The 15,698-nt window shown below is 40.8% G+C and overlaps 1 protein-coding gene across 1 annotated transcript in view; it reads left to right on the forward strand.

The window, feature by feature from the left end:
• Pik3c2g (phosphatidylinositol-4-phosphate 3-kinase, catalytic subunit type 2 gamma) overlaps window positions 1–15,698 on the forward strand; it is a 153,051-nt gene that overhangs the window by 59,250 nt on the left and 78,103 nt on the right. Inside the window, exons 12-14 of the mRNA XM_013025051.1 lie at window positions 28–112; window positions 1,212–1,342; window positions 6,254–6,442. Of these exons, the coding sequence (XP_012880505.1) occupies window positions 28–112; window positions 1,212–1,342; window positions 6,254–6,442 (405 nt within the window). The remainder of the gene's footprint in view (window positions 1–27; window positions 113–1,211; window positions 1,343–6,253; window positions 6,443–15,698) is intronic.

Consider the following 15,698-nt stretch of genomic DNA (forward strand, 5'->3'; position numbering starts at 1 on the left):
TAAGTGAATGAAGCTCTGCCTATCTAGCTCAGCGACAACGTGGACGTTCAGTTCTGATCACTGCTCTTTGTTCCTGGGATGGGATTCTCAGTGGAATGAGCCTGAACTGAAGGTACCTGAATCTGGAAAAGCAGAGGCCTGGGCACTGCCCTTGTCTAGAAATCTGAACCTCAAAGCACAGCACAACTATCCTACTTAATGACAGAATGTAATTCACAGGCAAGATGTCTTGAAAAACTCCCCAGACTGACAGATTCCAGAACATGAATTTCCTCAGATGATTGCATGAACACAGAGGGCTTCTTGTCCTCAAATGTCTTTGTTTCATAAAAGAAGGGACGTTTTTAACTCCAAAGTGTACCAAGGATATCATCGCCATCATTTAAACAGAAATATAATTTCAGAAAAATTCATGTTGTTATCTCTAAGACAACATTAAAGACACTAATAGACACTACATGTATAAAAATTGGGCCAAATTTCATGTATATTTAAATATCAAGTCCAAGGTCTAACAATTCCTTTTTCTTTTTTTAATTGTTTGTTAATTGTTTTTTGTCAGTTCTGGGACTTGAACTCAGGGCCTGGGCGCCATCCCTGAGCCATTTTGCTCAAGGCTGGCGCTCTACCTCTTGAGCCATAGAGCCACTTCAGGTTTTCTGGTGGTTCCTTGGAGATCAGAGTCTCATGGACTTTCCTGCCCAGGCTGGCTTTGAACCACAGTCCTCAGATCTCAGCCTCCTGAGTAGCTGGGATGACAGGCGTGAGACACCAGTGCCCAACTTTAACAATTCTTATAATAATATATATATATTATATATATATAAATTATGCTTAAATGACAAATAACATCAAGTATAAGGAAGAATTATACTGCAGTTTCTATTATCCTAAATTAACAGAGTTTCTATAAGTCCAAATCAGAGAGAGGAAAGGTAGATGAGGACAGTCCAGATACTGAATGACTAGATGTGAAACATAGAATGAGGAGATGGCCAGGGAGGAGAGGGGAGGGGAGGGCTGGGGGAGAAGGAGGGAAGGAGCCACACGGACCAAGATGCATTGCACTCACAAACTGCCCCATGGGATGGAAACCTCCCTGGACAACTACTTAAAGATAATCATAAGACGTGCCAGAGAGCTGATGGAATGCACGGTGCCTTTGGGGCCACCTTTAGTATTTGGCAAATCTTTTCTTTTTATTATTTCAGATTGATTTTCCAGAAACGGGATGGCGGTGTATGAAGCCTGATTTGGAAGAGAGCAGCGTGGAGTTGGAAGACCCACCCCAGGAGTGTTTAAAACACATCGCCAGACTTTCACAGAAGCAATCGCCCCTACTGTGAGTGACCCAGGTCTTGGAGTGTCTTTTTGCACACACACACACACACACACACACTCATCACACTTTAAGCCTCTCCCTTCCCAGTCACACACGACCACCTTTGCCGTGTGATCAGTTCGTCGCTAGGTACGAAGGAAGCCCTGGTGTAGGATTTCAAGGATTCGTTGGCCCCTGTGTATTCATTCCCTTTGACTTGACTCAAGCGAAGGATAAAGGTTGGGAATCAGTTTGTATCAGCTATTCTCTCAGTGATCCCAAGACCCTAAGCCAAGCTTTAAGGTAATTAGTGATTATTGGTGCTGGTTACTTGGAATCAATAAGTCACCTCTGATTGCCCTTGTTCACCTCAGGCTAATGCTATTATGACACAGATTAGCACACAGACGTGAGCATATAGTTATGTGCACATACAGTATATGCTATAATACGTAATCGAATTCATTATGGATTATGCTTTGCAATCTCTATAATTTATTGAAATGTCTATCAATATTATTATATAATAAACATTATTAAGTAATAAACATTAAAATATTAAATGTTACATATTAATATAATTTATTATTCTGATATATAATACCTGATTATATAGTATGTAATTTCAAAATGTATATTATATATTATAAATATTATTTATTATATAAATATATATAAATGAATAAAATATTACATAAGATAAAATATTAGATTATAAATAATTAGATGATACAATATAATATATGATATATACATATAATTATATGATACAATATAATATATGATATATACATATATGTACTCAGATATACTTAGACAATATATATACTTACGTACAATTATAACCTCAGGATTTGTTCTTTGGTCCCTCAGTCTCTGTCCTGGGACCTCATCACGGCATTCAATCACGTCACTCTGAAATTTCCATTTAAATTTCATCTCTCAAAGAGACCTAGGAGAAAGGATTTGTGGAGAGTCAGGTTTTGTCTAAAACTGGATTGCTTTTCCAGACTGTTCAAGAAATAGCAGAGGGCCTGGGTGTGTTTTGAGATTATTTGTGTGGTGGTAAGCTTCTTTCAAAATCACCTCCTGTAAATAAATACATCTTACCCTAGTCACACTAGCCAATCACAAGCAGACTGTCAACCTGAGCTCAGCCAATCAGAGCAAGGGGTGGGGCCTGTTGTATTAGAGAAATAATCTTAGGTAAATACATCTTACCCTGTTCAAACCAGCCAATCACAAGTAGATTGTGGAGCTGAGCTCAGCCAATCAGAGCAGAGGGGTGGGGCCTGCTGTCTTAGGGATAACCTTATGTAAATACAACTTATTCTATTCAATCTAGCCAGTCACAAGCAATGGCTTCCTGGCTCAGCCCTGGGTTCAGGCTTGGCTCCCTGATAAGTGGGAAGGAAGTGGGGGAGAAGAGGCAGCCAGGAGGTTCGCCCATGGCTTCATTTCCAGTGATATGAGAGATGAAGGAAATGATTGGATGCGCGAAATCAACACATCCCTGCATGGAGAGTCTGCTCCAAACATTGATTTCAGGACTAAAGATGGTAGAAGAGTCTCTGAGTCCCCAGGACGCAGAGAGCATTGTACATTTTTATTCAGTTATTTGTTTTAAATGATCCTTAAGTAGCTGTGCAGTGGGGTCTCAGTTCAAGATGTCAGTTTATGAGGAGGATGCATCTTGAACTAAAGCTCCCCTTCTATCTTCTCCCCATCTCTCCACGTCCATCCCTCATTACCTGCTCCTCCCTCCCTCCCTCTCTCTCTCTCTCTCTATATATATATATGATTATATATATACTAAAGATAAGTACAATATTTAATACACAGATGATAATAATATCATCTTTACATCTATAACCTTTTAAGTAGTTGTACAAAAGGGCCTCAATTCAACACGTCAGTTTACGAGTACTTGTGCGCAGATTATTAATCAAAAATAAAACAGGAGTCATGGTGCTTCAGAATTTTAAATATCTCCCAGCCAAAGCAGTCGAGCACAATAAATAGGACTCAAACTCACGGCCGATCAATACTACCGGTGCCTGTTTTGAAATGAACCTCCAGTGAGCGCTCCATGTCTGCTGCTCCGGTTTCTATTTGTATTGCTGGTGTACATGCCGTAAGCAACATTTTCTTCTGTTTCTCCCACTTGGCTCTAATTATTCACATTTGGTACCGTGCGGTGTCATTCTGGACTAGGAAAAACAGATGGGGAGCAGCCTTCGACGTGGCACAACTTGTTTTCAAATCAGATTCCCTCAAGTTTCCAAATATCATTTTGTTTGCAGACTAAAGTCCTGGAACATTTTTAAAAAAAATTTTTTTTTATCATTTGCTCGATGACCTACTTGGTTCTCCTTTCAAGTTAATAAAATGTCATCAGATTCAGACATGTGAAAATGTGCCCAGGACATCTGCAAAAATGAAAATCTATGGAAAATAACAATATTATCCTTTGTTCTGCAGCTTTGAGGTAAGGCCCGCACACATCAAGGCGGGTGCTCTACCCTTTGAACCATGCCTCCTGTCTGTCTTCTTTTTTATTTGCTTGTGTTGAGGTGGAGTTCCACTTTTTTCCAAGTCAGGCCTGGGCCACCATCTTATTTATTCTTCCTGCCATAGCTGGAATGGCAGGTGTGTATTGCTGTGCTCAGCTTTTTTTAATTGATTGAGATGCAGTCTTGCTGACATTTTTGACCAGGATGGCCTCCAACTGTGATCCTCCTGATCAAAGCCTCTAGTTGTAGCTGGGATCACAGGTGTGAGTCATTACTCCCAGCTTAAAAACATATATGTTGTTTAATATTCTTAATGTGCCAAAAAAAAAGAGTCCAGCTCTGAAAACTGCACTAAAATGAAGCATAGAAAACCATTTATACTGAAAGAAATGAAAGCACTCACTTCAATGTGGAAAACACACGCCTGTCATCCCAGCTACTCAGGAGGATGAGATCTGAGGATCCCGGTTCAAAGCCAGTCCGGGGCAGAAAAGTCCGTGAGACTCTGATCTCCAGTGAACCACCAAAAAACTGCAAGTGGAGCTGTGGCTCAAGTGGTAGAGCACCAGCCTTGAGTGAAAGAGCTCAGGGACAGTGCCCAGGCCCAGAGTTTGAGCCCCAGGACTGACAAAGATAGATAGATAGATAGATAGAACAAGACTCTGACTTCAAGTAAACTGACACTAAAACCACAAATAGCTAGCTGAGAAGACCACAGGATGACCGTTTTCATCTTCCATCTCTATCCTAAAGAGCACAAAGAACTTTTACAAGAGAAAGAAGTTGGGGGACAGGGTGGGAGGAGCCACAGAGAGGACGAATCTGCGGGTGTTAGCGATGTAGCTAGAAAAGCCTCTCTGGTCATCTCCTATCTTCTACCATTGTCCATGTTTTTTTTGTTTTTATCGATGGGCAAGGAGAACTTTATTGAATCATTTCGTAAGAAGAATTCTTCTGTGTGGCTGAGCTAGCGCTGAATTACAGATTGGCATGTAAGCCATGAACAGACATAAATCTAGTGCGTCAAGAACGTATTTGCCCATCGTGGAGAGTTAGGGGTGAGGTCAAGGAAAAGGGCAACAGATGGACGAATGAAGTGCAGAAGGGAGAGAGAATGCAGTTAGCATATCCCAGGTCCAGATGTGACTATGGATCTAGGCAGCTGGAAGGGAGGGGGGAGAAGATGAGGGAGGAAGAAGGGAAGGAGAGTCATGAATCAAGATGCATTGTCTTTACACACACCACCATGCAGAATTGAAACCTTGCTGTCCAACTACTTGAATGGAAATCAATCCTATAAAAACTTAAACAATAAGGCTGGGCAGGTGGCTCTGTGGGTAGAGCGCTCGCCTTGCATGCATGAACCATTGGGTTCGATTCCCCAGCACCACATGCACAGGAAAAACCAGAAGTGGCGCTGTGGGCCAAGTGGTAGAGCGCCAGCCTTGAGCAAAAGAAGCTCAGGGACAGCACCCAGGCCCTGAGTTCAAGCCCCAGGACTGACAAATTAATTAATTATTAATTCCCATTTCTTATTCCTCTTGGGAGTCTGGGCTGATTATTTAGGCTGACAGTCTTTGGGGGGGGGGTAAGTCAGAGGTCAAAAGTTGTGAGTGCTCATGGCCCTCAGTCAGCCAACAGGCCGAGCTGTCAGAAAGTCAGGCACCCTGGCCTGCCCTGGCCTGAGAGCTCTCTATTCTGGAACTTTCTTATGTCGGGGAGAAACACTGGAGGCTTTAAGAAACTCCAGAAATTTCCAACTGGTCTGCACACTTCCAGTGAACCCTGGAAGCTGGGCGGGGGGGGGGGGCGGGGAAATCAAGCAGAATGAATTGAGATCTTTATGTTGGGGAGCTGACACTGAAGAGTAGGGGTGAACTAGGCCAAAACTAGCTCTGAAAGCAAGGCGTCTCCTGTTCTAAAAAGATGTCCTCTTACTGAGGAACCCATTCAGCTTTAAGTTCATTTGCCCAACAGAAGGCAGGATTCATGGTGGACCAGATGCAGAGAGAGAGGTTATTTTCCCTCAAGAGGTGGCAGAATTTTGCCACCTAAAATGAAAACTGAGAACAAAAAAGAAGAAGAAATGGCAAAGGGAGGCAGAGTGAGAATGATTTCACTGAACGAAAGATGTGCTTATTCATTCACTTACTTAGGGAAAGAAGGTCGTTAGTAGGAAATAACCACATGGATCAGCTAGATTTCTTCACTTTCCAAGAGTTAAAAAGAAAGGAAGCAAGAAAACAACTAACCTTCCAGAGTGAATCAAAACAAAACTCAAAGAACTGCAGTCAGGGGTTGGCGTTGTGAATTCGTTTGGAAGATGACAGCTTCTAATATGTCGTGGTGTGTGTGTGTGTGTGTGTGTGTGTGTGTGTGTGTGTGTGTGTGTGTGTGTGTGTGTGTGATTATTTTTCAGGCTCTCTGAGGAAAAGAGGAGATATTTGTGGTTTTACCGCTTCCATTGCAATCCTGAAAACTGTTCCCTTCCTTTGGTGCTGGGCAGCACCCCGGGCTGGGACGAGAGAACCGTGGTGGAAATGCAAATCATCGCGAGAAGATGGACATTTCTTCATCCTTCAGAGGCTCTGGGCCTGCTGACCGCCAGGTAAGAGTCTCATGATAAGCACCAGATCACAGGCTAGGAACAATGTGCTTGAAGAGGAAAACGGATGGATGAATGGATGGATATAGAAGGATAGGTAGGCAGATAGATAGATAGATAGATAGATAGATAGATAGATAGATAGATAGATAGATAGATAGATAGATAGATAGATAGATAGATAGATGAATAGGTAGATGAATAGGTAGATAATATGAATGGGTAGATAGATAGATAGATAGATAGATAGATAGATAGATAGATAGATAGATAGATAGATAGATAGATAGATAGATAGATGAATAGGTAGATAATATGGATGAGTAGGTAGGTAGGTAAGTAGGCAGATAGATAGATAGATAGACACACACACAGACAGAGAGACAGACAGATAGATAGATAGATAGATAGATAGATAGATAGATAGATAGATAGATAGATAGATAGATAAGTAGGTAGGTAGATAGGTAGATAGATAGATAGATGAATATGTAGATGGATAAGTAGATAGGTGGATGGATAGATAGGTAGATAGATAAATAGGTAGATGGGTGTATGGATAGGTAGGTAGATAAATATAGATATGTAATTAATTCAACAGCTCTTCTGTTTGTTCTCAATTTCAATAGATATTAATTCAGTGGATATTAATTTTAGATAAATATAGCTGTAAATATAAATTTCATGCAAATCTAAGCTATAGTTGTGTCTTCACAGTAAATGCGCGGTCTAACTGATACCACTTGTTACGTCAATGGAGTGTGGCGTGGCTCTTAAAGAAATAATACCCCAAGAAGGGGGAGGGGCATAATCGCCGCCGTTCTCTCTCTCAAAAACTTAAAACAACAGGAAAAAGACTCTAAGCTGGACACCGGTGGCTCACACCTGTCATCCCAGCTACTCAGGAGGCTGAGGTCTGAGGATCACGGTTCATAACCAGCTTGAGCGAGAAAGCCTGCAAAACCCTTATCTCCAATAAACCACCAAAACAAAGCCAGAAGTGGTTCTCGTGGTACAGCGCCGGCCTTGAGTGAAAGAGCTCAAGGACAGCGCCCAGGCCCTGAGTTCAAACCCCAGGACACACACACACACACACACACACACACACACACACACACGGAGAGCCTTATGTTTTTCGCAGGTGTAGGTAACATCGTTAAGAGAATGAGAATAAGAGGAAGAAATGCATGTCTTCCTTGCCTTCCCACTGAACGAACCCAAGGGTTTACCTTCCCTTTGGGCAGCAGCGGCTGGGAGCTGAACCTTCTCTTGGCTTTCCTCTTGTATCTGAAGCCAAGAGCAGACACTGAAGTCTGTCCTGGTGGCGTGGGCCTGCCAGTCCCAGGACTTGAACTCAGGGCCTGGACACTGGCCCCGAGCTCTTTCACTCAAGGCTGGTGCTCTACCACTTGAGCCACAGCGCCACTTCTGGCTTTTTGGTGGTTCGTTGGAGATCAGAGTCTCATGGACTTTCCTACCTGGCTGGCTTTAAACCATGATCCTCAGATCTCAGTCTAATGAGTTTCTGGATGACAGGCGTGAGCCACTGGGCGCCTGGCTCCCAGAATCTCATCTTTAATTCATTTTAACGTTAATTGATTTTAAATTGAAAATAGTAATCGATGTTGAAGGATCATTACATGTTCTGCTGTTTGCATTTTTGTTGCAGTATTTCTCTGGGTAATGAGAGTTTCATGATCTGAGCTAACAGCAGCTATTTTCAAAGTTAAAGGAGAGTTCAATTTGTCTTATTTGGGGAACGTGGTCAAAACTTGATGAGTTGGGACTTTATAAAGTCCCTTGTCAGGCACTAAATAAGGTCACCGCGAAGACAGGCGTGTTTGTGTTGTAATCCTTCTTTGACTTCCACTCTCAGTTCAACTAACTGAACGATCAAGCAATGCGAACGTTCCCAGCAATGAACCTTTCCACCCCTGTCAATTCAACAGCTGACTTTTGGAGAACACACAGCGTGTGCTTGTTAAGTGAACTGTCTTGGCGAATTCTTCAGTGATCTGTGTGTGTATACGTGTATGTGTGTGTGTGTGTGTGTGTGCATGTGTATATATATATATATATATGTGTGTGTGTGTGTGTGTATGTATATATATATATATATATGTATGTGTGTGTGTGTATTCACACAGTGATATCTATATATACACTGAGACATATACATGGAAGTATATGTGTGTATGTGTATACATATATATGGGAATATATGCATTTTACACATAGACATATGTATAAACACACGTATGTATATATGGGAACATGTATATGGAAATATACTTGCACATATGTACAAGTATATGTTTTTGTATATTCTCATATATACATACATAGTTCCATATATACACACATATTCCGATAGATAAGTAGATAGATAGATAGATAGATAGATAGATAGATAGATAGATAGATTGATTGATAGATAGATAGATAGATAGACAGACTTGTGTTTTAATTGGCTTACCCTCTTCATAGCTTGTGTGTTCCATCTTTAGTTATGGAGATGTTTTAATACTGCTGTGCATTTAACCCTGTGTAAAGATTCATTACTGTACTTCTTTTTTTTTTTTTGGCCAAGAGCCATGATAAAATTTAATTTAGCTAGGCTGGGCCAGGGGTTGCTCATGCGTTCACTTATTAAGCTCCTACAGAGGGCTAGCTAGATGCTGGTGCTTCCAGAAGGAAAAGAAAAGCCACTGGAATTAGAGAGCCAGGCCCAAGGTCTATGGTTCAAGGGTGATGGCTGCTATTTTTTTTCCTGAATTCTGAAGCTCAGCTCACCCATTGCTAGTCGCAAGTAGGAATTAAGGCAGGGAATTAAATGTCCGTGCAAGGAGAGGCTTCATTGAAAAATAGCAATACTGGGTAGGCAACGGAGAATTGCACCAGGAATTTAAATAAAAACAGGATGGCATGCCAGGATTTGCACCCCTCCGCCCCACGAATATAAATTTAGCATTTTGCAGGAAGAAAAGTGATATATTTCCCAAGCAGTGACTTCAGTTTGGAAAGCTCCAAAAAAATTATATATATATATATATGTACCAAATCACTGTTTACAGTAGTGATTAATTGATACTGAAGCCAATCTCGATGAGCATATGAGAAGCAAGAACAGAATACGGAATTGGAAGACATTTACATAGAAACTCCCATATACGAGAATGGCTAATGTGATGTTTGATGAGAACGAATGATCCAAAATATATGTACAGGGAAAATGGTAATGACCTGAATGGGAAAAGGAAGAAATAAGTCCTAAAAATATAAGTCATCATGACACCCTCCCTCCCCCCCCCCAAAAAACAACATAAAAAGCAATGTTCTCTACTCAATGTTCTCCACAGAATGTTATCTATTACAGGATAAGTAAGTTGTGAGCGCTACATAAGCTCCCAGTAAAAGAGACAGAGAGAGAGAGACAGAGACAGAGACAGAGAGACAGAGAGAGAGAGAGACAGAGACAGAGAGACAGAGAGAGAGAGACAGAGACAGAGACAGAGAGACAGAGAGACACAGAGAGAGAGAGAGAGGTAATTCTTTCCAAGAAAAAAAAATAAGCAAATCTGCACAAAGAAATTGAATTCTATTTGTGGAAATTTCCTGACTGTTCAGAGAATAATGACTGACTGAATAGTGACCAACTCTCTATGTTGGAAAAGAACAGTCCAATTTTGGTTGGGGGTTGTGGGGTTCGGGGCTCCGTGAGTCACAAAGGAATTATGGATTTGCGCCACAGAAAGTGACCTAGCTCGGGCAACGTGTGGACAGATTTATAAAGTGTCTGTGGATTTTTCTGGAATCAGGATACAGGATGGATTTTTCTGAGAGGAGAAAATGAGCCAAGCGTATTAGATGTCAAGTATTGGGAGGAAGAAAAAAAAAACCCATTTGAAGAATATCATTGACCTATAATGGATACGAATCAGTGTAGAGGAGGCAGAATTGATGGAACATTCCAGAGGAGAGGAAGAGAAGAGAAAGAGATACAAGAACACTTGGAGCTTCCTGATTGGGGCAAATGTTAGAAAATTGCATAGCTCACCAAGGGGTTTCTAGAAGTCGGAGGAAATTTGGATAGTGGACGTTGGAGAACTTTCTTTGGATTGGACCACAGTAGAGATGCCAAAACATGACAGCAGAAAATATTATGCAATTTATATATATTAACGTTTTATACAGATCTTCCAGCTTGCGAGGAAACTCAGCCCTTAAAAGAAAGAAAAGAAGCTTCTGTTTGGTTTTGTTTTCTTCTTGTGAAGGCAGTAATTGAAGAAGTAGCAGAGGTTTTCAAAACATGGTAGAAAATGTAGAGGAAATACAGAAAGACACCAAAGCCAGTACAAAGTTTCAAGAAAATAAGGCAGAAAACAGAAAACTGGTGGCAAGAAATACAAAGGCCCTGATGGTAGAGTAGACTTCATTTAAAAAAGAAAACAAGATTTTCAGAGTCTAAAGGGAAGTTATTAAATAGAATACACTGAAAATAAGATCAACTTAAAGTCAAGAGGTCAATGAAATTAGCAACAGGAAGATTCGTGTTGTTGACTTTTTAATTAACAAGTAATAATTGTGTACACTTGTGGAAGCGAATTGAATATGATCTACGTGTGTCGATCCATTTATATCTATCTATCCATCCATCCATCCATCATCCATTGATCTATCTTCTATATCAGCTTATCATCCATCCATTTACCTATTCATCTATCAATCTGTCATCTAGGGAGCTAGCTATACGTGCACTGTTGAAAATTTAAATCCAAACAATTAACATTTCCAACTTACAATTTGCCATGTTGAATTGCATTAATCCTAATAAGCAAGACAAATCAATCACGGAAAGGTTTCCTCTCGTTCTAATTACATTCTAACTGATTCTATTTAATTCTGAGTTGTTATTTTAATTCATTCGCTCTGTGACGACCGTGATTCACGCTCCATTTCTACATTCAAGTCCATAGACTTGTCCATTAGAAAACATCTCTGTTCAGTTCTTTTTCCTTTCTTTTTTATTGTTGTGCCAGTCTTAGGACTTGACCTCAGGTCCTGGCCACTGGGCACTGTCCTTGGGCTTTTTTTTTTTTTTTTTTTTGCTGTATCCTAGCACTTTACCACTTGAACCACCACTTATACTTTTTTCTGGTGGTTCCTTGGAGACTTTCCTGCCCAGGCTGGCTTTGAACCACGATCCTCAGATCTGAGCCTCTTAAGTAGCTAGGATGACAGGCGTGAGCCACCAGCGCTCGGCTCTCTGTTCAGTTTCCATATCTCCTTGGACCTGAGATATCTTATTCCTTATTTCTGGTTTCTAGCTGAAGAAATAACTTCCCGATCCAATTAACCAAGTGACTACACTGCTTACTATTATGCTTATGTTGATCCATTCAGAATACAATCAACCAACCATCCAATCAATTACCCCAGTTAGCTTTATGATTTTATACAAATGTACATAAGGGCTAGGCAAAAGCTTGAGGAACTTTGCTAAAATCACAGTAGTAAAGCTACTAAAAGCAGAATGTTCTAGATATTTTGACTCTTGAATCGGTGAGCATCCATCAGCAAATGTCCTGGGAAACTCCCTGCATTTCAGATATTGTGTGTGTATAATAATTAGGTAAAATTCAGTTGCCAGCTTTCCTAGGGTTCTTACATTTTTTTATGTATTTATTTATTTGTATCCATTGTGGGGCTTGAACTCAGGGCCTGGGCGCTGTCCCTCAGCTCTTCAGCTCAAGGCTGGCGCTTTACCACTTGAGCCACAGCACCACTTCCTGTTTTCTGGTGGTTCATGGGAGATCAGAGTCTCACAGACTTTCCTGCCCAGGCTGGCTTTGAACCGCAATCCTCAGATCTCAGCTTCCTAAGTAGCTGGATGACAGGCGTGAGCCACCAGTACCTGGCTTCTTGTATTCTCCACTACATAAAAATCCTTGAAGGATGTTGAATTATTCGGTTCACAATCACCCCCAAAAGATCCTGCTTTGACAGTTTGCTCAGGGAAAAAAAGATTTTTTTTTCTCCTGTCACATCGGATCGTTTTTGGTACAAGAAACACAGCAAAGATATTCATATTGACATATTTTTTTTGGTTCTTGTTCCAAGTCACCGCTGAGTGTGTCATTTGACTGAAAACCTATTGGAAAAACAGCTCTGAGCTTCTGATGGCGTTGTAATGCTAAGCTGACAGTAAGGTTTTTAGCTGTGAATAATTTCCCGCAGGAGAGCTTGCTGTGGATTTTGGAGGCTGACATTTTGGTCACACTGGAAACCTGATCTCTGATTTCTTTGCTTTTCATTTCCCTCAAAGCTGCTTTAAAAAAAATTATTATTATTATTAAAGGTCGACATTTTGATACATTACATTTAACGTTCACCCCGCACTTCCAAAAGTTCTTTGAGCAAAACATTAGTTCCTGGATCGTTTCTTTGACTGGAATGAGAGGGAAGAAAAGATGGAGAAAAGAATTGGTAAGGGGAGGAAAAGAAGAGAATAAAACTGAATTGAAGAGCTTAAAAGAGATTTTTTTTTCCCTCTATTGAAATTTCATGTCCCGCATTTCGTGGGCTTGTTGAAGGCTGCCTGGAAATCTTTATGATTTCCTCAGTGAAAGAAAGAAAGAAAGAAAGAAAGAAAGAAAGAAAGAAAGAAAGAAAGAAAGAAAGAAAGAAAGAAAGAAAGAAAGAAAGGGAAAAGGCTGGGCAGGTGGCTCAGTGGTAGAGTGCTCGCCTAGCATGCATGAAGCCCTGGGTTCGATTCCTCAGTACCACAGACACAGAAAAAGCCAGAAGTGACACTGTGGCTCAAGTGGTAGAGCACTAGTCTTGAGCAAAAGAAGCTCAGGGACAGCGCCCAGGCCCTGACTTCAAATCCCAGGACTGGTACAAAAACAATCCATTATACTTTTAGCAAGACCTCTGATCATATAAAATAACTCAAGGAAATTGGAAGAAGAGGTTCTTTTCTTCTACATTGTCTTTGTTTTCTTTTTGTCTCCTGGGTGGGTTTCTCTGTCTCTGGGAGGGTGAGGGGGGACACAGAAATGGGGGAACAGACGGGGAAACCAAGGCAGCCGTGGTCTTCACTGGACACCAGGTGGAGAATGAACTCCACCACTGGTGGGTGGGGACGGGAGGGAAACACTGGGGGAGAGAGCGAGGGAAGGGGGGACAGGGTCCACAGAGACATGCGCTCACGACCCGACTGATGTCACTGTCACCTCTCTGCCCATCACCTTTGTCATCATAATTTAAAAATGCATTCTATGATTCTCTCCTATGGCCCTGTATGATCGCTCAGGCAGTGACAGCATATTTAACTTTAATAGCTATTTTCAGACCTTCCTCTCTCATTTCTAACCTCACACGTAGCTCTGATCGGAACTTCCGGATAGATTCCAAGAGTGAGTGCACTTGCTAAGTGGAGAAGCACGTTTGAAAGGGAGCGCTAATTATTGCAGCAGAGTGAAAAACAAATATGTCCTCCTGGCCTGTGCATGTATTCATAGAAATAGACTGTTTTCCATTTGCACCTGTGCTGCCCTGTATTAGTATAACTCGGTTTTGTTCTCTTTTAGCTGAAGGACCTTGGGAAAATGTTTGTTTGTTTTCTGCTCTCTTCAGATTTAGTTGTTGGTTTGTTTTCTTTTTTTCCTGAAAGCTTTGATGGGGAGAAGGGAAAAAAAACCCTCTGAAATTAGTATTGTGTTATTTGTTGGATTGAACCTGTCACATCCGATGCTACTTACCTAAGAGCCGTACAATAGCAATACCACAGAGTGACTTTATTCATTGTTATCATCTTTGATAGATGCCTTTTGATTAATCACCCACCCTAGATAAAGCAGGGTACTAGCTGAGCACCCGTGGCTCACATCTGTCATCCCAGCTACTCAGGGGGCTGAGATCTGAGGATCCTGGTTCAATGCCAACTTGGGCAGGAGATTCCATGAGACTCTCATCTCCAACGAGCCACCAGAAAATGGGAAGTGGCGCTGTGGCTCAAGTGGTTGAGCACCAGCCTTGAGCAGAAAAAGCTCAGGGACAGCGCTCAGGCCCTGAGTTCAAACCCAGGATTGGCAAAAAAAAAAGATACTAAATCCAGAGATGCAATAAAACCTCACAGTTAGCTGAATAGTTGAGCAATGAGAGCACTTCTTTCAAAAATAGCAATAATTCCTAATAATTATCAGCATCTCCTAAGTGCCAATAGAAGTCAACTAACCAAAACCCTTAGAATTCGATGTAATTATTACTATACAATATATAGTATATATATATATACTATATATATGTATTCCAAATCTTTTTACATGTGACTGTCCTTAATAATATATATCCTTAATATAGATATACATATATATAGTATATATGCATACATATATACACACAATTATATATTATATGTTTCATATTATATATACATACTTATTATGTTATATTATCTTTTGTGTAATATATTATATATACTTAGTGCTTATATTATATATTATATTATTATATAGCATATAGTATATATTTTATACACACACATATATAAAAGTATATATACATATAAGTATATATGTAAGTATATATACATATATATGTGTGTATATATATATATTTATTTATTTAGTGCCTACCCTGGAGCTTGAACTCAGGGCCTGGTTGCGTTCCCAAAGCATTAAGTATTTCTTTGTTTGCTCAAGACTGGTGCTCTACCACTTGAGCCACAGCACCACTTCCTGTTTTCTGGTGGTTCCTTGGAGATCAGAGTCTCACAGACTTTCCTGCCCCGGCTGGCTTTGAACCACAATCCTCAGATCTCTAGGATGGCAGGCTTGGCCTGAAACTAATGTTTTGTGTGAAGAGAATCTACCAATCGTTTAGGCCATTTTTTCCCAACGTATCATTATGAAAACAATGCCAACATCAGAACAAGGTCGTGGTATCCTCGGTTTGATCCTAAAAGGTCACATAGCTAGATGCTAGAGCCATCCGAGTAGAAAAATCACCCCAAACTTGGCAACCAGCGAAGAGACTGCAGTGGTGTGGTTGGCCGAGCGATTCACAAATGATTGTGTCTCCCCTTGAACAAGCACCTTCTAGAGAATTCTGTAGGGAGGAGGGTAGAGTATTCTTTTTTTTTTTTTTATTTGTGAAGATACTGTACAGAGGGGTTACAATTGCATGGGCAGGATAATGCGTACATTTCTTACCAAGCATTGCAGCCTCCTCCTTTTGTTTACCCTTCACATCCCTT

The sequence above is a fragment of the Dipodomys ordii genome, unplaced genomic scaffold (assembly GCF_000151885.1).
Source record: "Dipodomys ordii isolate 6190 unplaced genomic scaffold, Dord_2.0 Scaffold81, whole genome shotgun sequence".
Classification (NCBI taxonomy): Eukaryota; Metazoa; Chordata; class Mammalia; order Rodentia; family Heteromyidae; genus Dipodomys; species Dipodomys ordii.